General features: G+C 42.5%; 1 protein-coding gene across 1 annotated transcript in view; it reads right to left on the reverse strand.

Annotated features, from left to right (window-relative positions):
- slc9a5 (solute carrier family 9 member A5) overlaps positions 1 to 26,810 on the reverse strand; it is a 252,309-nt gene that overhangs the window by 51,432 nt on the left and 174,067 nt on the right. Inside the window, exon 10 of the mRNA XM_063066729.1 lies at positions 11,194 to 11,323. Coding sequence (XP_062922799.1) covers positions 11,194 to 11,323 — 130 coding nt within the window. The remainder of the gene's footprint in view (positions 1 to 11,193; positions 11,324 to 26,810) is intronic.

Here is a 26,810-nt window from a genome sequence, read left to right on the forward strand (position 1 = left end):
CAGAACCTGGTTCATCATCACTCAAATATCATAATTTTTTTTGCAGCAGCAGTATAGTGCAATACATAAAATTACTACAGTTAAGGCTAAGGTAATAGTTTCTCTGTAGCAGCAACATTTGGGCTATGACTCGAGATAATGGGGCATGTTAGCCAATGAGCGGGATGTTGTTCTTTCTTGTGTGTCTGGGAGCCGGGAATTGCGGTCTTTTGTCAAGGAGAGATGAAGAAAGAGGACGCGAATGGAGAGTGTTGGTAGACCACTGGATGGAGTGGACTGAGGAGCGAGGAGCGGCTACGCTCGGAGGAGGTCGACAGGAACAAATTGACGACACTGTTGAGCTCCAACATCTGCGCATTAGACTGTTTCATGTGTTTCATGAGAATGGGCCCTTTTTTTTGTTTCTTTACTAACCATATACTCAAATTAAGAAGTAAAAAAAAAAAAAATATATATATATATATATATGTATATATAAATACATAAATAAATATATACACACACATTGAATGGTGATTGAATTCTCCTTAATCACTTTTCTGAAACCAGCACAAGGCTTTTATTGCCTTTACCTTGTCATCATTCATTCTAAGCTTAGGTTTTTTGTTGGATTTGTTGAATTGAAACGGAATTACTTCACTCGTATGACATCACCATCTGTGGTGCACTGAGGGTCATTCTGGTGTCACAGGAATGCTGGCTTTCAAAATCTAAAATCTGTGATAAGGTTTCAAAACCTCAACAAAAGACCAAGAGTATAACTACCTTGTGAGAGAATGCATTGTAAATAAATAGTTTTTGAATAAAGGGCTGTGTCTCCCTTGCATTTAACTTATAAAATGTGTGGTTTTGACACACTGGATCAAGTATCCAGCATAGTTTTATTTGAAACTTAACACTTACTGCTGCTAAAGAAATGGTTTACTATTTCAGAAATCTTGTTTTCTGACGCACACCTTCTGTATTAATACCAAATCCATTCATTACAATCAACATTGTATTTGCTGCAAAATTAGTCTAAACTCACAGATCATGGCAATGCAAGTATTTTTTCCAATTCCCTATCTTCTTACCCCTGTACTCCACCCAAAACAATATTTTTCAAGTGATACAAGATACCATACAGCTGTGAGATCATAGCCAAATTAGACCACCTCACCTTGTGAGCATGATATCAGATACCTCATAATCACCTGCTTAGAGCTGAACCAGATTCTTATCATTGTTATAAACACAAGAGATTCTGCAGATGCTGGAAATCTAGAGCAGTGCGCGCACACACACACACAAGATGCTGGAACAACTCAGCAAGTCAGGCAGCATCTATGGAGAGGCATAAACAGTTGATGTTCATTGGGTCTCAGCCCCAAATCATCAACCATTTATTCCTCTCCATTGATATTGCCTGAGTATTTTGCGTGCGCTATTCTTATACTTCTCAGTGTACATACCAGGAAATTTAGGCTGGAGCCAAATGGATTTATCGTTTCATTTGACTGAGTTGGTCATTTCACTGAAACACAGGTTCAAAGTTTCACGGGGACAGGGAGGAAGCCTTCAGAAAATCTTTGAATCTAGTTTGAAAAGTGAATACAATTGGGTGTCAGGGAGGATTTAACTCAAGCATGCTACATCCTCTATTCATGCCTTATGAAGAACTGCCCTTGATCTTATCATTAGTGAATGGTACTGAGCAACATGGAAAGTGTAAACTCTAAGTATGGCATATAATACAATCTACCATTGTGTACTATTATTCCCATTGAAGCATCCAAGCTTTCTCATTGAAACATACAGTACAAACTTCTTGTGCCATAACATAATGGATGTAGGGATGATATTTGTTCAGCTGGAATGTTGAAAATCAAGAGTCACAGGTGCAAAATAAGGTTTGAACACACAGCTTCAGAACAGTCAGCGGGGGATCATGGGAAGTTTAGCCAAGCTGATTTTAGACTAGTACAAGACCCAGATCCACAAAACCAGCTGGACCACACATTCATTCTGAAGTCACGTGCTAGGAGTACAGTGGCAAGAATAGGTATAATTGACTACATACAGGCTCAGTGATTAATGAATGAATATTTAACACAAGTATCAGTCCAGGGAAAAAGAAACAATAGAGAGGCAGACTTCATGCATCTCTCTCTTGGAGAGTCACTTTTAAAATTTTCCCCAAGCTCATTATTCTTTGAAATGACCTGCAGTTGATCTTCCAGCTTTCCATACAAATGGTCAAGCCCAGAGAAGTTTCTGGAATGTTACAGAGGGATATGACATTCGCAAGCCAGTGCAACAATAACTCCGCCTGGTGTTCAGCGTTGAAGACCACAGATGGTGAAGGCCTGCTCGGAGGTCTCCAACCAAAACCGTGAAGATGGCATGAGGCAGGAGGCCGACCTTCCTGAAGAGCAGAGAGCATGAACATCTGAAGCCCAACAAAGATCCCAGCATTACGGACACTGTTTGAGACTTGGACAGATATCTACAGCCTAAGTTTTACATGTCTCCACCTGTGTATGTGCAAGCACATGCATACGTGTTTGTGCATATGCATCCACATGTGTGTGTGCACGTGTTGCCAAGCATGTGTATGCTTGCACACGTGTGTGAGAGTGTTTGCGTGTGAGAGTGTGTGTACATGCATGTGCGTGTGCGCTCATGTGAACCAAGGCTACCTTTGAACTGGGATCCAACTTGTGTCCCTTTTGTTTGCCTTGACAGGGAAAACCAGACTTCAAGGGATGTTGGCCGAAGTGCTCAAAAAGCTGAGGAGCATCGGAGAATTTGGCCATTCAGGACTAAAGTGAAAAGGGATTTATTCACTTAGTGCCAATGAGTCTAGAATTTTCTACCATAAAAGGTCTGTGGAGGCTCAGATGCTGGCTGAGAAAGACAGACGTATCTTTGGTATATCGAAGGAGATCGACAGATCATTTGATATGAAGGGAGTCAAGGACGAGAGCAAGAAGGTGACCCTAAAGGTAAAAGATCAGTCATGATCGTACTGAATGGCAAAGCAGCAGAAGGGCCAAATTCTGCTCCTGTTTCTATCCCTTAAACAGAGCACAGTATAGAGCCTAGCTGGTGGTTAATAAATCACTCACCCGAGTGTATACACACACACACTCACTCTCTATCTCACACACACACACACACACTGCCCGAACACGCAATCTCTTAATTGCTTTGTTTGCCCTTAGCTCAACAGAAAATTTCTGAGGTGTAACCCACAGCCTAAAGGCTGCAGAGAAATCAGAGAGTTCTGTGCATAAACTCAGGCTCTAGGTGAGTGCCGTGATATGAAATCTACTGTTAAATCTGTTCGGGCAAGCAGTGAGAGCTGGGAACGATGAATAAAGCGGCAACACACACCTGTGATAACAATGGACTTTGGACCTCAATTGTTCGTGAAGTTAAATAAAATGAGCTCATACTACCCCCAGAGAGAAAGAGATCAAGAGAAATTTGATTTACAAGTGATTTGAAAAGAATATGCCCCTTTTCAACCATGTAAAGCTTCTCTTTCATCACGTACAGTATGTGATGTGGTATCGTGCATTAATCTCAGTCACCTACTGATGTCATAACAAGTAAAATTATATTGAAGCATATGGCATTAGAAACATTCCTGAATGTTGAATGAAAAGCGTTAAATTCTATGATAACGAGAGGCCAATTGTGTATTTATTAATTCTTATTAATATTTCAAAACATGCTCTTATTCACTGTTTTTTTCATGTAGTCTACTGAATAAAATGACACCTTGTATCACATCAAGGCTAAAATGTAATTTTGCTAGGCATTATAGCTGTTCTGTACCTTCAGCTTACTATGAGATAAAGCAGTTTTAATGGCTAATCCTATGGAGAGGAATGAACAGTCAATGTTTCGGCCGAGACCTTACATTGGGCCTGGAAAGGAAGGGGAAGGAAGCCTGCAGAAGAAGGTGGAGGAAGGAAAGCTGGCAAATGATAGGTGAGCACACGGTCGAAGAGTCAGAGAGCATCAGAGTTCACAGAGCGGGAGTCGTGAGAAAAGATCTCACTCAACTGCCATCAAAGAGAGTATTTACACTTTCTCAAGCTAGGCCTACCTCGAAGAGACTTGGCAGTGGAGCAGCAAGTCATAAACACAAGAGATTCTGCAGTTGCTGGAAATCTCTTGCGATTGTGGACTTGTACCTTTGATTACGGAGCAATACTTTGTGTTTATGATTGCTGATTTTCCATGCTTTCTTGGTCTATTTTTGAAGTGAGTACACAAAGGTGCACACAGAAGACATGACGATCACCTTTGGACATTAGGAGACACTAGTTTTGTACACAGACCTCACATATCCTCAAGTCCCTTTCAGCCAATTAAATGCTTTTGTTGTCAGTATAATAAAGTAGTAAACATAGCTGCTGATCTGCGCGTATCAAGCTTCCATGGGTAACAGTATGGTCATAATAAGATAATCAGCTTCCGTGGTGCTGTTTGAATGATAAATATTGTCCAGGATATCAGAGTGAATATCTTACTCCTCTTCTAACTGGGACCATGGGAGATCAGAATCAGATTTAGCATCACTGACACATGTCATGAAATCTGTTGTTACGTGGTAGCAGTGCAGTGTGATACAAGTAATAAAAAAAAACTATAAATTACAATAAGTATATTAAAAATACATTAAGTAATACAAAACAAAAGAAAAATAGTGAGCTAGTACGTAGTACATAGGTTCATTATCAGTGAAAAAATCTGACAGCAGAGGAGAAGAAGCTGTTCCTAAAACGTTGGGTGTGTGGCTCCTGTACCACCACCTTGATGGTAGCAACGAGAAGAGGACATGTCCTGAATAATGATGGTCCTTAATGCTGGATGCCACCTTTCTGAGGAATTGCCTTTTGAAGATGTTCTTAATGCTGGGGAGGCTAGACCCCATGAAGGAACTGGCTAAATCGGCAACTTTCTGCAGCTTTTCCACACCCTGTACCATGACCCCTCCATCCCAAACGGCAATGTAAGCAGTTAGAATGCTCTCCATGGTACACCTGTAGAAATTTGAGGGAGTCAAGTTTCCTCATACCAAGTTTCCACAAACTCCTAATGATTAGCAGCCACAGCCACGCCTTCTTTGTAATTGGAGTCATAGAGTCATTGAAAAGTACAGCACAGAAACAGGCCCTTCAGCCCATCTAGTCTGTGTCAAACCACTTAAACTGCCTACTTCCATCAACATGCACCCAGATTGGACCCAGGATAGCTCTTCAGAGATTTCGACACCCAGCAACTTAAAACTGCTCACCTTTTCCACTGCTGATCCCTCTGAGGACTGGTGTGTGTTCCCCCGACTTTCTCTTTCACAAGTCCACAATCAATTCCTTGGTCTTATTGACGCCGAGTGCAAGTTTGTTGCTGTAACACGACTCAACCAGCTGATCTATGTCACTCCTAGACATCTCCTCATCACCAGCTGAACTTCTGACAATAGTTGTATCATCAGCAAGTTTATAGAGAGAGTAGAGCAGTGGGCTAAGCATGCATCCTTGAGGTGTGCCAGTGTTATAAGGAAGAAATGTTATTTCAGATCTGCACTAACAGGGAACCTTACCCCAAAGGCTGCAAGGACTGCCAGCTCAAACGTCGTAGTATAACATGACGTTGAATATTCTGACCCAGAAATAAATTCACAGGATGTAGCTGTCATTGGGCATGAGGGAAGATTTCATTGTAACCTATCAAATATTGAAGGCATAGATAGAGAGGATGTTTCCTATAGGGAGGGAGTCTAGGACCAGACAGCACAGCTTCATAATACAAGGACATCCCTTCAGACCACAAGGTAGTGAATCTTTGGCGTTCATTGCCATAGACGCTGTGGAGGCCAAATCATTGGGTATATTTAAAGTGGAGGTTGACAGGTTCTTGCTTAGTAAGGGTGTCAAAGGTTACAGGGAGAAGGTACAAGAATGGGGTTGAGAGAGCTTTTAAAAAAAAGTCAGCCAAGGAGGAATGGCAGAGCAAACTCAATGGACGGAATGGCCTAATTGCGCTCATGCCTTATGGCTGTGTGGTACAGGGACACCAAAGATGAAATGCAGAGTCCACGTATGAGAACAACTGTCCCAACAATATCATACAAGGACATAATAAATAGGAGCTGGGGTCAAGCCTGATCTGCCATTCATCAAGATCTTAACCTTAGTGCCTGCCATTTTCCTGCACTATTCTTCTAACCGCTGATTCAATATTTAGAAATGTATTCATTTTTTAAAAATTTAACTCAGCAACTGAGCTTCCACAACTAACCAGAGCACAAAATTCCAAAAATTTAAGACACTGCATTAAAAAATTTCTGCTCATCTCAGTCCTGGAGAGCCTATCCCTTATTTTGAGATTGTGACTCCTCAACTCAGAAATATCCTTCCTGCATCCAGTCAGTCGATCCCTTCTTCCCTCTGCTATCTGATTTCTGAACGGTCCATGAATAGCATCTTACCATTTTGTTCTCTTCCTCACTATTCATTTTTTATTTTTCTTATTGTAACCTACAGGAATTGTTTAACGCACTGCAGCCAAAAAGCAACAAGTTTCACAACACAGGTCAGTGATAATAAATCTGATTCTGATTCGAAGACATATAATTTTCTAAAAGATCTTTCATTCGTTTAGAGAATGCAGACCTAATTTATTCAACCCATTTTCATAGTAAGCCCACCATCTCTGAAATCCTTCTAAACAATCTTCGATATAATTCCTTTATCTAGTATGTTGCAATAAAATTGGGCTCAACATGACAAAGACCAAAGAATTGATTGTAGACTCCGGAAGGAGAAGTCAGGAAAGCACACACCAATCCTCACTGAGGGGTCAGTGGTAGAAAGGGTGAGCAGCTTCTTGATCCTGGGTCCGTCACAGTGAAAGCACGCTGCCAGCTTTACTTCATTCAGAGTTTGAGGAGGTTTCATATGTCACCAAGACTTTTGTACAGATGTACCGTGAAGGGCGCTCTGACTTGTAGCATCACCATCTTGTATGGAGGCGCCAATACACAGAATTGTAAGTGGCTCCATCGCAGGCACAAGTCTCTCCGCCATCAAGGACAGCTTCTAAACGTGGTGACTCAAGACAGCAGCACCCAGCATTAAGGGCCATCACCATCTGGGACATGGCCTTTTCTTTTTACTACCATCAAGAGGAGTACGGGAGCCTGAAGACACACAATCAACATCTGCGTACAGCTTTTTCCCCTCTGCCGTCAGATTTCTGAACTGTCCAATGACAGTACTTTTCTCTTCCTCTTTCACACTACTTATCTTGTAACTGAACGTAATTTGTAAAGCCTGCACTGTACAACTGCCACAAAACAACAAATTTCATGACCTACATCTGTGACAATAAACCTGGTTCCAGTTCGTGGTAGATAAAGAAACGAAAACATTTTAAAATACTCCAGCTGCAGCCTTACCAAAGACCCGCACAAGACTTCTTTATTCCTTCTGTATCCAAGTCATCTTGTGATTGAGGCGACCATAACATTTGCTCTCAAAATTGCTGGATATTCCTACATGCTGCCTCTCAGTGTACAAGGAAACCAAGGTCAGTTTGAATATGTAATAATTCTTAATATCATATTGATCATGTTCTCACCCCGTCCTTTGCAGTGACATGGCTGTTGACCAACAACTGCAGGAGATATCCAATTTGCATGGGCTTGAAATAGACCTAATTAACTATGAATAAGACCAACTCTTGGTATCGTCTTCATTACCCCACCAAAGGGAATATATTTGATGAGCATCATAGATACAATTTACTTTGTAACTGACACTACAAATGCATGTCAACTCCAGATGTTTCCCTCAGTTCATCTGAGCCACAAGCCATTGGACAGCAAGTTATAGTTTTGAATATATTAAGGTCACCCAGTTAAAACTCCACTTTTGGATCATTCTTGCATGGAAATTGCATTTCACTTTGTAGGTTATGCCTTAATAGTTACATGTGCGTTTTCCGAGATTTGAACCCATCTCTTCACATAGGTTATTATAACACTGTGTATGAAAGAAATCAAATAAAGCATTATTGCCTGCTTATTGCTTTCTTAGCCTGCAGCAAATAATGAATTGCTGGAAAATTTGACCAAACCCACCCCCTTACTACATCAAAGATCATCTTTGTTTGAAATGCCTGACTGTGACAGGAGAATGAGCAAAATCTGGTAGATGGTGGTTGGACTTTCTTGAGAATGTCTCCCTCTAGAGTCCAAGCCATGACTGACAAAACTCACTCCTTAACTCTGAACAGCTTTAATTGTCTGGGGAAACACCCTGCTGGTTACAGCTATAACTCGTGAATGATATACACTGCAGTGATGTAGGAAGCTGTGGTCAGGGGAAGTGCGATTCCCTTCCTGGATGGGGTCCCAATCAAGCATGCTGTTTTGGCTGGATGTTATTCAGTTTTTTTTTAGTGTTGTTACAACTGCACTAATCCAAATAAATGGAGAGCATTTCATTACACACTGCACTTGGGTCTCGTAAATATTGGAAAGGCTTTGGGGGTCAGGAAGTGAATAACCTGCCAGAGGACATGTATCCTTCAAACAGCTTTTATTATAGAATTATAGAACAGTACAGCACATTATAGGCCCTTCGGGCCACAATGTTGTGCTGACCCTCAAACCCTGCCTCCCATATAACACAAACAACAGGAATTCTGCAGCTGCTGGAAATTCAAGCAACCCACATCAAAGTTGCTGGTGAACGCAGCAGGCCAGGCAGCATCTCTAGGAAGAGGTACAGTCGACATTTCAGGCCGAGACCCTTCGTCAGGACTCACGACGAAGGGTCTCGGCCTGAAACGTCGACTGTACCTCTTCCTAGAGATGCTGCCTGGCCTGCTGCGTTCACTGGCAATTTTGATGTGTGTTGCTCCAATATAACATGCCACATTAAATTCCTCCATATACCTGTCTAGTAGTCTCTTAAACATCACTAGTGTATCTGCCTCCACCACTGACTCAGGCAGTGCATTCCATGCACCAACCACTCTCTGAGTAAAAAACCTTCCTCTAATATCCCCCTTGAACTTCCCACCCCTTACCTTAAAGCCATGTCCTCTTGTATTGAGCAGTGGTGCCCTGGGGAAGAGGCACTGGCTATCCACTCTATCTATTTCTCTTATTATCTTGTACACCTCTTTCATGTCTCCTCTCATCCTCCTTCTCTCCAAAGAGTAAAGCCCTAGCTCCCTTAAGCTCTAATCATAATGCATACTCTCTAAATCAGGCAGCATCTTGATAAATCTCCTCTGTACCCTCTCCAATGCTTCCACATCCTCCCTATAGTGAGGCGACCAGAACTGGACACACTACTCCAAGTGTGGCCTAACAAGAGTTTTATAGAGCTGCATCATTACATCACGACTCTTAAACTCTATCCCTCGATTTATGAAAGCTAACACCCCATAAACTTTCTTAACTACCCTATCTACCTGTGAGGCAACTTCAAGGGATCTGTGAACATGTACCCCCAGATCCCTCTGCTCCTCCACACTACCAAGTACCCTGCCGTTTACTTTGTACTCTGCCTTGGAGTTTGTCCTTCCGAAGTGTACCACGTCACACTTCTCTGGGTTGAACTCCATCTGCCACTTCTCAGCCCACTTCTGCATCCTATCAATGTCTCTCTGCAACCTTCAACAATCCTCTACACTATCTACAACACCACCAACCTTTGTGTCATCTGCAAACTTGCCAACCCACCCTTCTACCCCCACATCCAGGTCGTTAATAAAAATCACAAAAAGTAGAGGTCCCAGAACAGATCGTTGTGGGACACCACTAGTCACCATCCTCCAATCTGAATGTACTCCCTCCACCACCACCCTCTGCCTTCTGCAGGCAAGCCAATTCTGAATCCACCTGCCCCTGGATCCCATGCCTTCTGACTTTCTGAATAAGCCTACCGTGTGAAAACTTTCTGAATGCCTTACTAAAATCCATATAGATCACATCCACTGCGTTACCCTCATCTATATGCCTGGTCACCTCCTCAAAGAACTCTATCAGGTTTGTTAGACACGATCTGCCCTTCACAAAGCCATGCTGACTGTCCCTGATCAGACCATGATTCTCTAAATGCCCATAGATCCTATCTCTAAGAATCTTTTCCAACAGTTTCCCACCACAGACATAAGGCTCACTGGTCTATAATAACGCGGACTATCCCTACTACCTTTTTTGAACAAGGGGACAACATTCGCCTCCCTCCAATCCTCCGGTACCATTCCTGTGGACAACGAGAACATAAAGATCCTAGCCAGAGGCTCAGCAATCTCTTCCCTCACCTCATGGAGCAGCCTGGGGAATATTCCGTCAGGTCCCGAGGACTTATCCGTCCTAATGTATTTTAACAACTCCAACACCTCCTCTCCCTTAATATCAACATGCTCCAGAACATCAACCTCACTCATATTGTTCTCACCATCATTTTGTAGTTATGATATTTACGTGACTGATCCAGTTTAGGTTTTAATCAGTGGTACCTTTTAAAATGATGATGCTGGAGTATTTGATGATGTCCTTATAGTTCAGTGATGAGACGTTCCCACCAGAGATTGTCATAGCCTATCTCTCATGTGGCATGTATGTCACTCACAACACCCTCATATGGATCAAATAAGTAAACCAGAAGACCAGCCAGTACGGAGAGAAAAAACAGCAGTTGATAGCACTTGCCCCATGTGGCTGGGTCCCTAAGACAATACAGTAGACGGCAATATTACATTATGAAGACCACCTGGTTACAGACTAGCCACTCACCTGGATCGTCTGCCTGGTGCAATAAGCAGGTTACGTATTTTGCAAACTTCTGCTCTGCATTCTTACACAGAGAATGAACAGAATGTGGAATTCCTTATGACATGGAGTGATTGGGGTCAACACATTGATGGGCAGCTGAGATGAGCACATTACAAATAAACAGAAGGGTGCACAAAAAGCTCTCGCTGAGCACAAAAACAACGTACACCATTTGAGCCAAATGGTTTATTTCTGTGTCATAAATTCCACATCATTGTTTGCTTGACTTGATACTCCACCTTCACCTCAGAGTGCCCTACCGCTAATTTGCCAAATGATTTCCAGCAGAGGTAGAGCCTGTACTTACCAGGGCCATTAATACACTTTTCTAAAACAAACAGTACCTGGTCAGCAAAGCTGATAGCATCGCGTATATTCAACTTGTGGTAAACGTCCCAAATATCATCCTTGATCCTGTAGGCCGACTTCCGCATCAACATCTGTCTCAAGTACTTCTTGTCAAACTGTTCCCATCTGCAAGAATAATTAATACAGTGGTCACCCAAATGAGAGCAGCAACTGGAATGATGTCTGCTTGTTTTGTGATACTGATCATAGAACATAGAACAGTACAGCACAGTACAGGCCCTTTGGCCCACATTGTTGTGCCGACCCTCAAACACTGCCTCCCATATAACCCCCCACCTTAAATTCCTCCATATACCTGTCTAGTAGTTTCTTAAACTTCACTAGTGTATCTGCCTCCACCACTGACTCAGGCAGTGCATTCCACGCACCAACCACTCTCTGAGTAAAAAACCTTCCTCTAATATCCCCCTTGAACTTCCCACCCCTTACCTTAAAGCCATGTCCTCTTGTATTGAGCAGTGGTGCCCTGGGGAAGAGGCGCTGGCTATCCACTCTATCTATTCCTCTTATTATCTTGTACACCTCTATCATGTCTCCTCTCATCCTCCTTCTCTCCAAAGAGTAAAGCCCTAGCTCCCTTAATCTCTGATCATAATGCATACTCTCTAAACCAGGCAGTATCCTGGTAAATCTCCTTTGTACCCTTTCCAATGCTTCCACATCCTTCCTATAGTGAGGCAATCAGAACTGGACACAGTACTCCAAGAGCGACGTAACCAGAGTTTCATAGAGCTGCATCATTACATCGCGACTCTTAAACTCTATCCCTCGATTTATGAAAGCTAACACCCCATAAGCTTTCTTAACTACCCTATCTACCCGTGAGTCAACTTTCAGGGATCTGTGGACATGTACCCCCAGATCCCTCTGCTCCTCCACACTACCAAGTATCCTGCCATTTACTTTGTACTCTGCCTTGGAGTTTGTCCTTCCAAAGTGTACCACTTCACACTTCTCCGGGTTGTACTCCATCTGCCACTTCTCAGCCCACTCCTGCATCCTATCAATGTCTCTCTGCAATCTTCGACAATCCTCTACACTATATACAACACCACCAACCTTTGTGGCATCTGCAAACTTGCCATCCCACCCTTCTACCCCCACATCCAGGTCGTTTATAAAAATCACAAGAAGTAGAGGTCTGAGAACAGATCTTTGTGGGACACCACTAGTCACAATCCTCCAATCCCAATGCACTCCCTCCACCGCGACCCTCTGCCTTCTGCAGGCAAGCCAATTCTGAATCCACCTGGCCAAACTTCCCTGGATCCCATGCCTTCTGACTTTCTGAATAAGCCTACCGTGTGGAACCTTTCCGAATGCCTTACTAAAATCTATATAGATCACATCCACTGCACTACCCTCATCTATAGGCCTGGTCACCTCATCAAAGAACTCTATCAGGCTTGTTAGACACGATCTGCCCTTCACAAAGCCATGCTGACTGTCCCTGATCAGACCATGATTCTCTAAATGCCCATAGATCCTATCTCTAAGAATCTTTTCCAACAGCTTTCCCACCACAGACGTAAGGCTCACTGGTCTATAATTACGTGGACTATCCCTACTACCTTTTTTGAACAAGGGGACAACATTCACCTCCCTCCAATCCTCCGGTACCATTCCCATAGACAACGAGGACATAAAGTTCCCAGCCAGAGGCTCAGCAATCTCTTCCCTCACCTCGTGGAGCAGCCTAGGGAATTTTCTGTCAGGCCCCGGGGACTTATCCATCCTAATGTATTTTAACAACTCCAACACCTCCTCTCCCTTAATATCAACATGCTCCAGAACATCAACCTCACTCATGTTGTCCTCACCGTCATCAAGTTCCCTCTCATTGGTGAATACCGAAGAGAAGTATTCATTGAGGACCTCACTCACTTTCACAGCCTCCAGGCACATCTTCCCACCTTTATCTATAATCAGTCCTACCTTCACTCCTGTCATCCTTTTGTTCTTCACATAATTGAAAAATGCCTTGGGGTTTTCCTTTACCCTACTCGCCAAGGCCTTCTCATGCCCCCTTCTTGCTCTTCTCAGACGCTTCTTACGTTGCTTTCTTGCTACCCTATATTCCTCAATAGATCCATCTGATCCTTGTTTCCTAAACCTCATGTATGCTGCCTTCTTCCACCTGACTAGATTTTCCACCTCACTTGTCACCCATGGTTCCTTCACCCTACCATTCTTTGTCTTCCTCACCGGGACAAATTTATCCCTAACATCCTGCAAGAGATCCCTAAACATCGACCACATGTCCATAGTACATTTCCCTGCAAATACATCATCCCAATTCACTCCCTCAAGTTCTAGCCTTATAGCCTTATAATTTGCCCTTCCCCAATTAAAAATTTTCCAGTCCTCTCTGATTCTATCCTTTTCCATGATAATGCTGAAGGCCAGGGAGCGGTGATCACTGTTCCCCAGATGGTCACCCACCGAGAGATCTGTGACCTGACCTGGTTCGTTACCAAATACGAGATCTAGTATGGCATTCCCCCTAGTTGGCCTGTGCACGTACTGTGACAGGAATCCGTCCTGGACACACTTAACAAACTCTGCCCCATCCAAACCCTTGGAACTAATCAGGTGCCAATCAGTTGAGAGTTAAAGGGCAAAAGTTTAGGGGTAACATGAGAGGGAACTTCTTTAGTCAGAGAGTGGTTGCTGTGTGGAACGAGCTTCCAGCAGAAGTGGTTGAGGCAGGTTCGATGTTGTCACTTAAAGTTAACTTGGACAGCTATATTGACAGGAAAGGAATGGAGGGTTATGGGCCTAGTGCAGGTCGGTGGGACTAGGTGAGGGTAAGAGTTCGGCATGGACTGGAAGGGCCGAGATGGCCTGTTTCAGTGCTGTAATTGTTATATGGTTATATAATATTAGGGAAGTTAAAGTCACCCATGATAACAACCCTATTATTTTTGCACCTTTCCAAATTCTGCCTCCCAATCTACTCCTCTGTATCTCTGCTGCTACCAGGGGGCCTACAGAATACTCCCAACAGAGTAACTGCTCCCTTCCTGTTCCTGACTTCCACCCATACTGGCTCAAAAGAGGATCCCGCTACATTACCCACCCTTTCTGTAGCTGTAATAGTATCCCTGACCAGTAATGCCACCCCTCCTCCCCTTTCTCCCCACTCTCTATCCCTTTTAAAGCACTGAAATCCAGGAATATTGAGAATCCATTCCTGCCCTGGTGCCAGCCAAGTCTCTGTAATGGCCACTATATCATAATTCCATGTATGTATCCAAGCTCTCAGTTCATCACCTTTGTTCCTGATGCTTCCTGCATTGACCTGACTTGGAGGGAAGGCTGATAAAGAACAGCAGAGCTCTGGATGAGAGCATCTACTGTTATTAGGTCTACCACACACTTGACATGCTTTCCTGTTGCAAAGTGGGTCCAAACTAACTTCTGAATTGCCTTGAATTCCCCGCCCCCCCCACCTCACGTTGACACACATTCCCAGTGGGAAATAGAAATATAGAACATATTAGAACTGCCAAATCTACTACAGTACTATAAACTATTCACTCCTAATAGTCATAGATTTAGGAATTTATCCAGCGCATGCAGCCATATTCTTTCGATTGACTATAAGTGAACATAAACAGCACAGACATCCAGTGCATATAATGGACTGCCTTCAAACAATGCTTTTGACAATTGCATCCATTGAACCTTTATATTCATTGTAACATGAAAGATGATTGTCGATACCTTCAAGTTCTTTGTAGTTCCTAACTTGAAATAGTGAAATGGCTTCATTTTCACTTCCAGCCACGTCTGGCATTTCCAAGCCTGAATGCTTGAAAACCCAGCGAGCAAAGTAGTTCCCAGTTGTCTTACTGCTTATTTCTTGCCAACTATCAGTGACAAAAATCACTGCATTTTGAACACAAACACACGCAAACGACGCTATTTAAAAACTGTTCACTCTAAGCACAGTGCATTGTCTAAAGACCACACGACGCGTACACGACTAACACCATTTAGAAAATGATTGGCAACAGTGCCACAGTCTCCTGTCCCAACTAAGTGGCAAGTGTCCCAAAGAAACAAAGAAAATCCTAGCTCTTTTCGAGTTGTTTTTGCTCATGAAAAGTTGTCCTAAATAAGTGGCTGCCTGATTAACTGGGATCTACTGTATTTCCTTCTGAAGCAATCCTAGCCTTGCTCTCTAAACAAGAGGGAATATTTTCAGAATTACTTCTCAATCAGGAAATGGTAAAATAATTGAATTTAGAAGGCTCACCTTTGACTTTCCCGCCATATTAATTTACATTTGCCTCACATGCTTGAACTGTAGATTCACTGCATCCAAGGTCATTTGGCCATTTGAATTCAGAGTCAGCTTGCCCACAAAAGACAGAGGGTAGGAGTCGAGATGTCTTATTCTGGCTGGAGGTTCATGACTAGTGGTGCTACGCATGGATACATACTGGAACCTCTGCTATTTGTGCAAAATATAAATGACTTGAATGAAAATATTGATAGGCAAATTAGTAACCAGTATCCTTTCCTCAGGATCAAAAATGTCTTATTCTTGCAGGCATGCATTAAAGTGAGAGAGGGGAACTTCAAAGAAAGTATGCCAGACAAGTTTCCTTTTTTTAAAAAAAGAAGTGGTGGGCGCCTGAATTGTCATGCCAGGCGTGGTGGTGTCAGCAGATATGATAAAAGCATCCAAGAAGCTCTTATACAGGCACGTGAATGGAGGGATATGGACCGTTTGCAGTCAGAAGAGATTAGGTGTCATTAGCTTAGTTAGTTCAGCACAACATTGTGGGCCAAAGGGCCTGTGCCTAATGTTACTTACCTCTTCTCAACCCATGCTTGAATGTTGTCTGTATCTTGCTGAATTTGTTGATGAGTTGCAAATGGAAATGAACACTAGCTGGTGACCAGCGATCATCCCCACTTCCGACCATGTGATAGAATTAGGTCACTAATAAAGGTGCTGGTTCAAGAAACTTTCCTGAGGAACTCCTGCAGCGATGCCTTAGAGCTGTGATAATTGACATGCAACAAACACAACTATTCTTCTCTGTACACAGTATGGCTTGTTTCTTCTGGATACCCATTGATTTCAGTCTTACCACAGTGGCTTGACGCCACATTCAATCAAACCATTCCTTTAACTCAAGATCAGTCAAATCTAACTTAAAAAAACTAGAATTTAGATCTTTGGTTCCTGTTTGGACTAAGACTACGATGAGGTTGGAGGTGGCTCTGGCACAATTCACTGTGTTTCAGTGGTCTGCTAACTGAAGATTAGGTGCGACCCGTTGAGCTCGACTCTTGTCTGACATTGTGAAGAGACATGAGTGGTGTAGAATAAGTGGGAGGCCCTCCGGGGCCGCCAGTGAAACACCAACATTTTGTTGATGATCAAAAATAGACTGAGTGGACAGTTTTTAGTGGAACTAGATTTGACCTGCTTTATCTAGAAAGGACATTCCTGGCCAGAGTTCCACATGGTTTGGCACATGTAATATTGCCAGAAGAGGTTGGCTAAAGACCCAGCTAAGTCTGCAGGGAAGGACTTCGGTACTGTGAAGCCCTTGCTGTACATAGTGGTCAGATGTTGTATTCAATCATTAGTCAGCAAGGAAACACCTCTTCAGGTGGCGATTACTGTCACCGGTCAGCAAATGGAAGTAAAATTCACCACCACAACGAACATACCTGTTCCAGGCCAGCTCCACTTGATTCATCTCCAGCCCTTAGGTGTGGCAAATATGTGGGGGCAGTGAGTTGTGTAACAGTGCACATAACCAGAACACTGATGAACAACAGATTTTCAAATAATAGGGAGATATCTAACAGCCTTGGAACATCAAGGGAATTAAATAGAATAGATAAATGACATCAGATATGAGGTAAGAAATATTGTTGAATAAACTAGTTGATGTGGTTTTCTGGTTTAAAGATTAAAAGTGAATTTGTGTACACTAAGGCTTTGATCTTATGACACACATATTGAATAAGCCTTTGTTCATTAAAAAGCCACTATTAATTTAAAGTCCTACACCAAGGGAACAGAATACCCATAGATAATTCAAACACAGATATTATTAAGATTATTTATATTCAATGTAGTCCACACTGTGGACATATACTCAATGGCTACTTCATTAGGTACACCTGTTTGTTAATGCAAATATATCATCAGTGAATCATGTGGTAGCTTAAAGATCTTAAATCTGTAAGATAATGTTTTTTTGAGGCATTGTAAGTGTTGTTACTTCAATGTACTCATGTTATTTTTCCTGTATAATATAACAATAAAAAGATTTGGAAAGAAAGAATCATGTGGTAGCAACTCAATACATGAAAGCGGTCAGACATGGTCAAGAAGTTCAGTTGTTGTTCAGACCAAAAATCAGAATGGGGAAAGAAATGTGATCTGTGTGACTTTGACCGTGGAATGATTGTTGGTGCCAAAAGGGGTGGTTAGAGTATCTCAAAAATTGCTGATCTCCCGGGACCTTCACATAGAACAGTCACGAGAGTTTACAGAGAATAGAACGAAGAACAAAACCCATCCTGTGAGTGGCAGTTCAATGGGTGAAAACGCTTTGTTAATGAGAGAGGTGAGAGGAGAATGGCCAGGCTGGTTCAAGCTGACAGGAAGGTGACAGTAACTCAAATAACCACCTGCTACAACAGTGCCGTACGGAAGAGCATCTGTGAACGCACAACACGTGGAATCTTCAAAGTGGACGGACTACAGCAGAAAGATCACACCAGGTTCCACTCCTGTGGTCACTTTATTAGGTACAGCACACTCCTGTATCTGATAAAGTGGCCGCTGATTGTATTTTACCAATGCATCGAATGCCAGGCTGAAAGAAATCTGAAGCTTATATTTCTTCCCTTACTAAGTACTTTACACGAGCCCAAACCCACTTAAATCTATAGGATCACACTTGTTTAGTAACTGGAAAGAAATTAGGCAGTAATGCTACGACAAGACAAAAGGCACGAAAATGCATTTTTTCTATACAGTCGGCCCTCCGTATCCGCGGGTTCCACATCCGCGGATTCAACCAACTGCGGATCAAAAATACTCTACAAGTACCCCCGCTATCTGAAAGTAGCGCATTCCTATGAAACTTTTCGTAAGCTGAACCCAAAAAATAACCTACCAAATCATACCAAATAACACATAAAACCTAAAATAACACTAACATATAGTAAAAGCAGGAATGATATGCTGCTAGCAGAACCAATAGTAACATCGGCAGCTTTCAAGATTCTTTCTCTCTGCGTGTAAATAGTACAAATGGTGGATGCAAGCAAGTTCAATGCACGCACAATGTCTTTATTTCATCCACCATGATCGAAACGCTTAATTACGTCCAGCTTTATGCTAAGTGTAACACCCTTACCAGCTCTCTTAGGCTTTTCTGATACCTTAGGACACATCTTGCTAACGGATGCACAAAATAAATCGAGATAAAGCACTCTCGCTGTGCGGGGTGCACGCTGCCTCTATAACGGCTCGCTGCAAAACAAATGCTGAATGCTATTTTCGCTTTTCGTAACACCCTGACGAGCTCTCTTAGGCTTTTATATAAGGGACGAGCATTCGTGAATTTTGGTAGCCAGTGCTGGGGGGTGTCCCGGAACCAATCCCCCATGGATACGGAGGGCCGGCTGTATTTACAATTATCAAATGCAAGTTAATAAGTTAATATAAAAACTAAGATAAAGCAAAATACAAATACTGAGGAATTTTATGGCTAGAGGAGCTTGAGCAAAGTTTTAATGGCTTTTCCAATCTGAGTTCAACCTCAGTATAAAATCTACAATGTCCACTTATGATGGGTTAAGTCTTCATCAGCAAGACAAACAAATGTGTTTGGGAAGGTTTTTGGCGCCATCTACTGTTCAAAGATTGCATACCCATTTAGCCATAACCTGCAGCCGACTTAGCGTAGGCATATGCGTATTTTTATAACATTAGATAGATGCTTGTAAGAGGTTATGTATTAGGAAATCAGATTAATTATCAGGTAGAAATTCCAGCTCATGAAGTACTGCATTTGCTTTCTTCTGAAGCGCCTGCACTAGGAAATCAGAAACAGACAGCTTTTCTGCTCCCTAACAACCTTGAGCAAATCCCAAATTATTTAACATTTAAATTAGGAAATTGAGACAAGGAAATGTCAGAAATTAGAACTATAAAGCACGATAGAGAGTACAAGGTATGAATGCATCAACCATTCTGTAAAAGGTGGTGAATAAAAGTCGTGGACTGGTGCTCAGTCTGAAAGCAAAGCTCCAATTGATAATCAACATATGAATATGTCACACTATACTAATCTGAGATTCTTTATTTTGCGGGCTTTCACAGTAGAACAAAGAAATATAATTGAATCGATGAAAAACTACAAAGACTGACAATCAATGTGTAAAAGACAACCTATGCAAATACAAAAAGCAATAAATAGGTAGATAGGTAAATAAATAATACTGAGCCCATGGGTTGTAGAGACCTTGGAAGTGAGTCCATAGATTGTACACTGCTGAGTTATCCACGTAGTTCAAGAGCCTGATGGTTGAAGGGTAATAAATAACTGTTCCCGAACATGGTGTGTGGGACCCAAGGCTCCTGTACCAACTGCATCTCAGTGAGGTATGGCAATTGTCCCATATCGGACCGCAAAGCACTCCAGCGTGTGGTTGAAACTGCCCAGCGGATTATCGGCACCCAATTGCCCACCATTGAGAACATCTACCATAAACGCTGCCTGGGCAGGGCGAAAAGCATTATCAGGGATGCACCTCACCCTAACCATGGACTTTTTACTCTCCTCCCATCTGGTAGGCGCTACAGGAGCCTCCACTCCCGCACCAGCAGGTACAGGAAGAGCTTCTTCCCTGAGGCTGTGACACTGCTGAACCTCTCATCACAACGCTAAGCAGTATTGCATCTATATTGTACTGTCTCAATAGTTCTATATTTGTGTGCTGTAGCACTTTTTTTATTCCAAGTTATTTTGTAAATAACACTATTCTTTGCATTTCTGGTCAGATGCTAAATGCATTTCATTGGCTTTGTATCTGTAGTCGGCACAATGACAATAAAGTTGAATCTAATCTAATCGAATCTAATTCCTGATGGCAGTAGAAAGCATGGCCTGGATAGTGGGGGTCCTCGATGATGGATACATCTTCCTTGTGGCAGCACGCCTTGTAGATGTACTCACTGGTTGGGAGGACTTTGCCTGTGATGGACTGGGCTGTATCCACTACTTTTTGTCAGCTTTTTCATTTGTGGGCATGCTGTTACCATACAAGGCTGTGGTGCAACCAGTCAGGATACTCTCCACTGCGCATCTACAGAAGTCTGTCAAAGTTTTAGATGACATGCCAAATCTGTGCAAACTTCTAAGAAAGTAGAGGTACTGTTGTGACATTTAAAAAAAAATGGCACTCACAGCTGGTCACATGATAGATGCTCTGAAATGATAACAGCATGGAATTTAAAGTAATGAGAACCTGCACAGTGTGGCAAGCAATACATTAATCCACGGTGACACAGCAGCTTTGGGGTAGCTCTGCGGCTGAGCTGTTGCAACTGCTGCCTCACGGCTCCAGAGATGTAGGGTTAATTCAGATATCTGGTGCTGCCTGTGTGTATTTTGCACATTCGCCCCGTGAATACACAAATTTTCTCCATTCTGTCCCATATCCCATAAGAGATGGGATGTTATGTTGAAGTTGTGTAAGACGTTGGTGAGGCCTAATTTGGAGTATTGCGTACAGTTTTGGTCACCTACCTACTGGAAAGATGTAATCACAGACAAGAGAAAATTGGCAGATGCTGGAAATCCAAGCAACACACACAAAATGCTGGAGGAACTCAGCAGGCCAGGCAGCATCTATTAAAAAGAGGACAGTCTGATATTTCCGGCCGAAACCCTTCAGCGGATGTAAATAGGGTTGAAAGAGTACAGAGAAAACTTACAAGGAAGCTGCTGGGTCTGGAGAACCTCAGTGACAAGGAAAGATTGAATAGGTAAGGACTGAATTCCTTGGAACAGAGAGGTTTGAGAAGAGATTTGACAGCAGTATACAAAATTATGAGGGGTATAGACAGGGTAAGTGCAAGCAGCTTTTTCCATTAGATTGGGTAGGACTACAGAGGTCATGGGTTAAGGGTGAAATGTGAAAAGTTTAAATGGAACAGAAGAGGAAGCTTCTCTCAGAGGGCCGAGAGAGTATGGAATAAGCTTCCAGCACAAGTGGTGCATGCAAGCTAAATTTCACTGTTTAGGAGAAGTTTGGATAGGTACATGGATAGTAGGGGTATGAAGGGCTATGGTCCCAGTGCAGGAGGTTTAAATTCTTTTGAATGGACTAAACAGGCTGTAAGCTCATCTAGTGCTGTACTTCTCTATGACTCTCTTTCTTTATCCCAAAGATGTGCAGATTGTTCTTAGTGTGTTGGTGATCGACAGAATCCTGGAGGGATTGAAGGGAGAAAATAGGAAGTGTGCAGGTTAGGCATAAATGTGTGTCTGATGGTTGGCGTAATGTATTGTGTGAGTATTTGTAGCGTTAGAGTGCGTATGGCGTCCAGACGTAGAGAAGTAAAATGGAAGTCTGGTGAATAAACTTGGTTGTTCAATTCTCAGCGGTGTCCGAGTCACGTCAATATTACATGGCGTCAGAAGAAATCGCAGGAAAAAAAAGGAAGAGAAGACATGTAAAAGATGTCACAGTTACAGCCACCGTTAAGTTTAAGCCTACAAGAACTGGAAAATATGGATCCAGAAATTTGAGCTGTTTTGCACCGCTACCGGCGTAGCTGAAAAGATGGAGAAAGTGCAGTGTGCTATGTTTTCGCACTTGGCGAGGGAAGAGGCAATAAAGGTTTGCAACACGTTTGCCTTCCAAGATGATGAGCAAGATAAAATTGAAGTGTTGAAGAAAAATTTTCAAACTTACTGCGAACCGAGAAAAAATCTACCGTACATCCAACACAGGTTTTTCACGAGGGCTCAAGGACCAATAGAGACCATAGACGCCTACGTAACAGATTTGAAGAGCAAGGCAAAAAACTGTGAGTTCGGACAACTGCATGACTCTTTAATACATGACAGGATTGTATGCAGCATACGAGATGATCAAGTGAGAGGCAGGCTATTGAGGGAGGCGGATCTTACATTAGAAAAGGCGATTGACGTTTGCTGTGCCAGCGAGATCACATCAAGTCAGGTTGAAGTGCTCAATGAAAAGATTGAAGTGCACAAAATAAAAACTGTGAAAACTGACAAGAGTAGGACAAAACCAGCTCCACAGGATGATCAAAAGGAAGTTAACTGCAACAGATGTGGTTATAAACATGGATACAGAAAATGTCCAGCCTTTGGTCAGACATGCAAGTTATGCCAGAAAAGAAATCACTTTGCAAAGATGTGCAAATCGAAGGAGCACGCAAGGAAAACGCATGCTGTGGAACAGAGTGAGGGAAACAGTGACATGTTCATCGGCGCAGTTGAAGTGGAACAGGAGGTATGCATCAAGAATATTAACAATGCAGAGATGGAGGATGAAGATGATTAGACTCAAGATCTGATAATGAACAGGAGGGATGTGATATTTAAGCTTGACACTGGGGCAAAGTGCAATGTAATGTCAGCAGAAACATTCAACTCACTGGACATCAGAGAAAGACTGAGAAAATCCACCTGCAAGCTTGTTGCATATTTCGGCCACAAGGCGGCGCCATTGGGCAAAAAAGCACTCACCTGTGTGTACAAAGGTCAACAATACAAGATCGAGTTTGAAATAGTACAGCAACATGTTCCAGCAATACTGGGCAAAGCAACATGCACAAAGCTAGGCCTGGTGAAGCGAATCTATAGTGTTGAAAAAGAAAATGACATTCTCAAAGACTTTGATGACTTGTTTTCTGGATTAGGATGTTTACCAGGGAAACAGCATATCCAGATTGATCCAACTATTGCACCAGTCGTGCATGCCCCGAGAAAGATTCCAGTAGCTCTCAGGGATCGAGTAGTGGAGGGGCTACACAGAATGGAACAGATGGGAGTCATAACAAGACAAATAGAACCGACCGACTGAGTGAATAGTATGGTGACAGTGGTCATGGAAAAAAAGACGAGGATTTGCGTGGATCCACAAGACCTCAACCAAGCCATCAAAAGAGAGCACTATCCGCTGCTCACGGTTGAAGAGGTTGTCTCTCGCATGCGTAACGCAAAATACTTCTCAGTATTAGACGCAAATCAAGTTTTCTAACAGGTCAAGCTGGATGAAGAAAGTTCCAAATTATGCACTTTCAACACGCCCATAGGGAGATATCGTTTCCTGCATCTACCCTTTGGGATTTCTTCTGCATCAGAGGTATTCCAGAGATCCGTGGCACAAATGATTGAAGGCCTGGACGGGGTGGTCAACATCACTGATGATTTGCTGATATGGGGTGACACAATTGAGGAACATGATCAGAGTCTGAGGAAGCTCCTGGAGAAAGCACGTGAGTACAGCCTAAAACTGAACAAAAGTAAATGTAAGATCAGAACTACAGAGATCAAATACATAAGTCATGTGCTCAGTGCTGATGGGCTAAAATCAGATGATGAAAAGGTCAGAGCTGTGGTACAGCTACCAACACCCAAAGACAAACAAGAACTATTGAGGTTCATGGGCATGATACAGTATCTTGCCAAATTCATTCCCAACTTATCAGAGGTCAGCGCTCCATTCCGAAAGCTACTAGAGAGCAACACTGAATGGCATTGGGAAGACGAACAGAAGAAAAGTTCTGACACATTGAAGCAGTTGGTTCCCAATGCACCAGCACTCAAGTTCTATGATGTCAATAAACCGGTGATGATGTCTGTGGATGCCAGTTTGGAGGGAATAGGAGCTGTTATACTGCAGGATGGGAGGCCTGTGGCATATGGATCACGAGCACTTATGGTCTGTCAACGCTGATATGCTCATATCGAGAAGGAATTACTCGCCATAGTTTATGGGTGTAAGAAGTTCCACCAATATGTATATGGCAAAGAAATCCAGGTTGAGAGTGATCACAAACCACTTGAGAGCATCTTCAAAAAGCCACTCCACCAAGCTCCTACGAGGCTGCAAAGGATGCTTCTCAGGCTACAGAGGTACACTCTCACAGTCACCCACAAGCCAGGAAAAGAACTGTACATCACTGATGCTTTGAGCCGTGCTTACCTCAAAGAGCAAAAGGAAGAGTTGCTAGGAAGAGAGCTGGAGGTCAACTGGGTTACACCTCAGCTACCCATCTCTGAGCAGCAGTTGAACATGTTCAGGAAAGCAACTGCAGATGATCCTGAAATGCAAATGCTAAGAGACATTACAATGAATGGGTGGCCAACAGAAAGAAAAGATGTTCCAAAGGAAATGTAGAAATACTGGACATTTAAAGAAGAAATCAGCTATGCATCAGGACTAATGTTCAAAATGGCAAAACTCATCGTACCAAACCAAATGAGACAGGAAATGCTCAACAGAATTCATGAGTCACACCTGGGGATAGTGAATTGTAAAGAAAGAGCAAGAGACATTCTCTATTGGCCAGGCATGTCAACTCAGATAGAAGACATTGTGTCTCCGTGTGCTGTCTGTAATGAAAACAAAAACATCAATCCAAGAGAGCCTCTGCTTCCCCACCCACTACCCGAAAGGCCATGGGAGAAGATTGGCACAGATCTCTTTCACTACAATGGTGCAGAATATCTGCTTTGTGGGGACTACTATTCAAAATATCCAGAGATCACCAAGTTAAGTGACACATCCAGTCGAGGTGTTATTACCGCAATGATGTCAACATTCGCAAGACATGGTATTCCAGATATTGTCGTTAGTGACCATGGTCCACAATATGCCAATGGTGATTTCAGAGGGTTCTCAGAAAGCTGGGAATTTCAACATGTTACTTCCAGTCCAGGGCACGCTCAGTCTAATGGACAAGCAGAGAGAACTGTACAAACTGCCAAGAACATGCTCAAGAAGGCACATAGCGGCAACGGTGACCCTTACATTGCTCTGCTTGAAACCGCAACACACCGATTGAGGGTGTGGGGTTCTCTCCTGCACAGCTGTTGATGGGACGTCGTCTGAAGTCCAAACTGCCAACATCCACAACTCTACTGACTCCTGAAGTTAATGCTCAAGTACATGACAAGCAAACGTACAAACAAATAAAGCAAAAGAGCTACTATGACAGACATACAAGACAGTTGCCAGATCTACATACAGGTGAAAATGTCAGAATACAGAGAGGAGACACTTGGCAACCAGCTGTGGTTGTGAACAAACATCAGCAACCAAGATCCTTCATAGTTCACACGCCGGATGGAAGAGTCTACGGGAGGAACAGGAAGCATCTGCTGAAGACAGGCGAGAGGGAGTTTCCACGTACAGATGTACAGGACATTTCCACAGATACAGACATGGAAACAAACGACACCAAGAGTGATGCAGACCGCAAAGACACAGAGGTCACTCGAGAGACTGACACGGATGAAGGTCAAGCACAGTCACAGCTGTATCACACACGGTCTGGGAGACAAGTCAAACTTCCAGCTAGATACAGAGACTAGACATACACACAGTCTCACACAGTTTGAGGCAAAGTCACACATGTTATAAGTTCCAAGGTGTGAAATAAAAGGTTTATTAGTCTATGTTAGTAAAAGAAAATGCACTGCTGTTAATATTGTAAGATACAATGCAGAATACAGTACAAGAAGTTAAGAATTTTTTTAGTTTATGTCATGGTTGTTGCACTGTAAGAAAGGCATACCTAGAGGCATTGTTTTGGTAATTCAGTGTTGTAAAAAGAATCTTGAGAAGGGGGATGTAATGTATTGTGTGAGTATTCGTAGCATCAGACTGCGTATGACTTCAGGACATAGAGAAGTAAAATGGAAGTCTGGTGAATAAACGTGGTTGTTCAATCTACAGCAGTGTCTGAGTCACACCAGTTTTACAGCTGGTGTGGTTTTATCGGGATTAGCAGTCTGTTTCCAGGTCGAATACATTGATCACCTCAATGCAATTAAAATAGCAGTACCCCCAGCAACTTGATTCCTGATTTTCAAATCATTTTTATAAACACATTTTACTCTTTTTCAGACAAAAGAACATTTAGCAGTGGGGATGTTGAATGGCTTCCATCTGAAGCCCATCAGCCACACACGCAATACAAGGTGATTCAGTTACGTATCCAATTCTGTTGTACAAATTGACATTGTTCATTTGTGTACTTAGCAAGATATATATAATATAAACCCCTAATATAATCAGATAACACTGGAAAATATTAAGGCAAATGTATTGAAATAGAGGTAAACAAACCCAAATTAAAATTGATAGGGACCGAGAAGGTCATAAACCTGCAATGGAAAATAATACCACTGTTGCTGTGATTTAATGTGTAATATTGTATTTAGCTTTATTCGACCTAAATGGATCTCCATGCATTTACATTACACCGCATTGAAAGATAATTCAGATTCTGTGCAAATTATTTATAGAGCTATTTTCCATTAGGACTTGCATATATAAA

The sequence above is a fragment of the Mobula hypostoma genome, chromosome 14 (genome assembly GCF_963921235.1).
Source record: "Mobula hypostoma chromosome 14, sMobHyp1.1, whole genome shotgun sequence".
NCBI lineage: Eukaryota > Metazoa > Chordata > Chondrichthyes > Myliobatiformes > Myliobatidae > Mobula > Mobula hypostoma.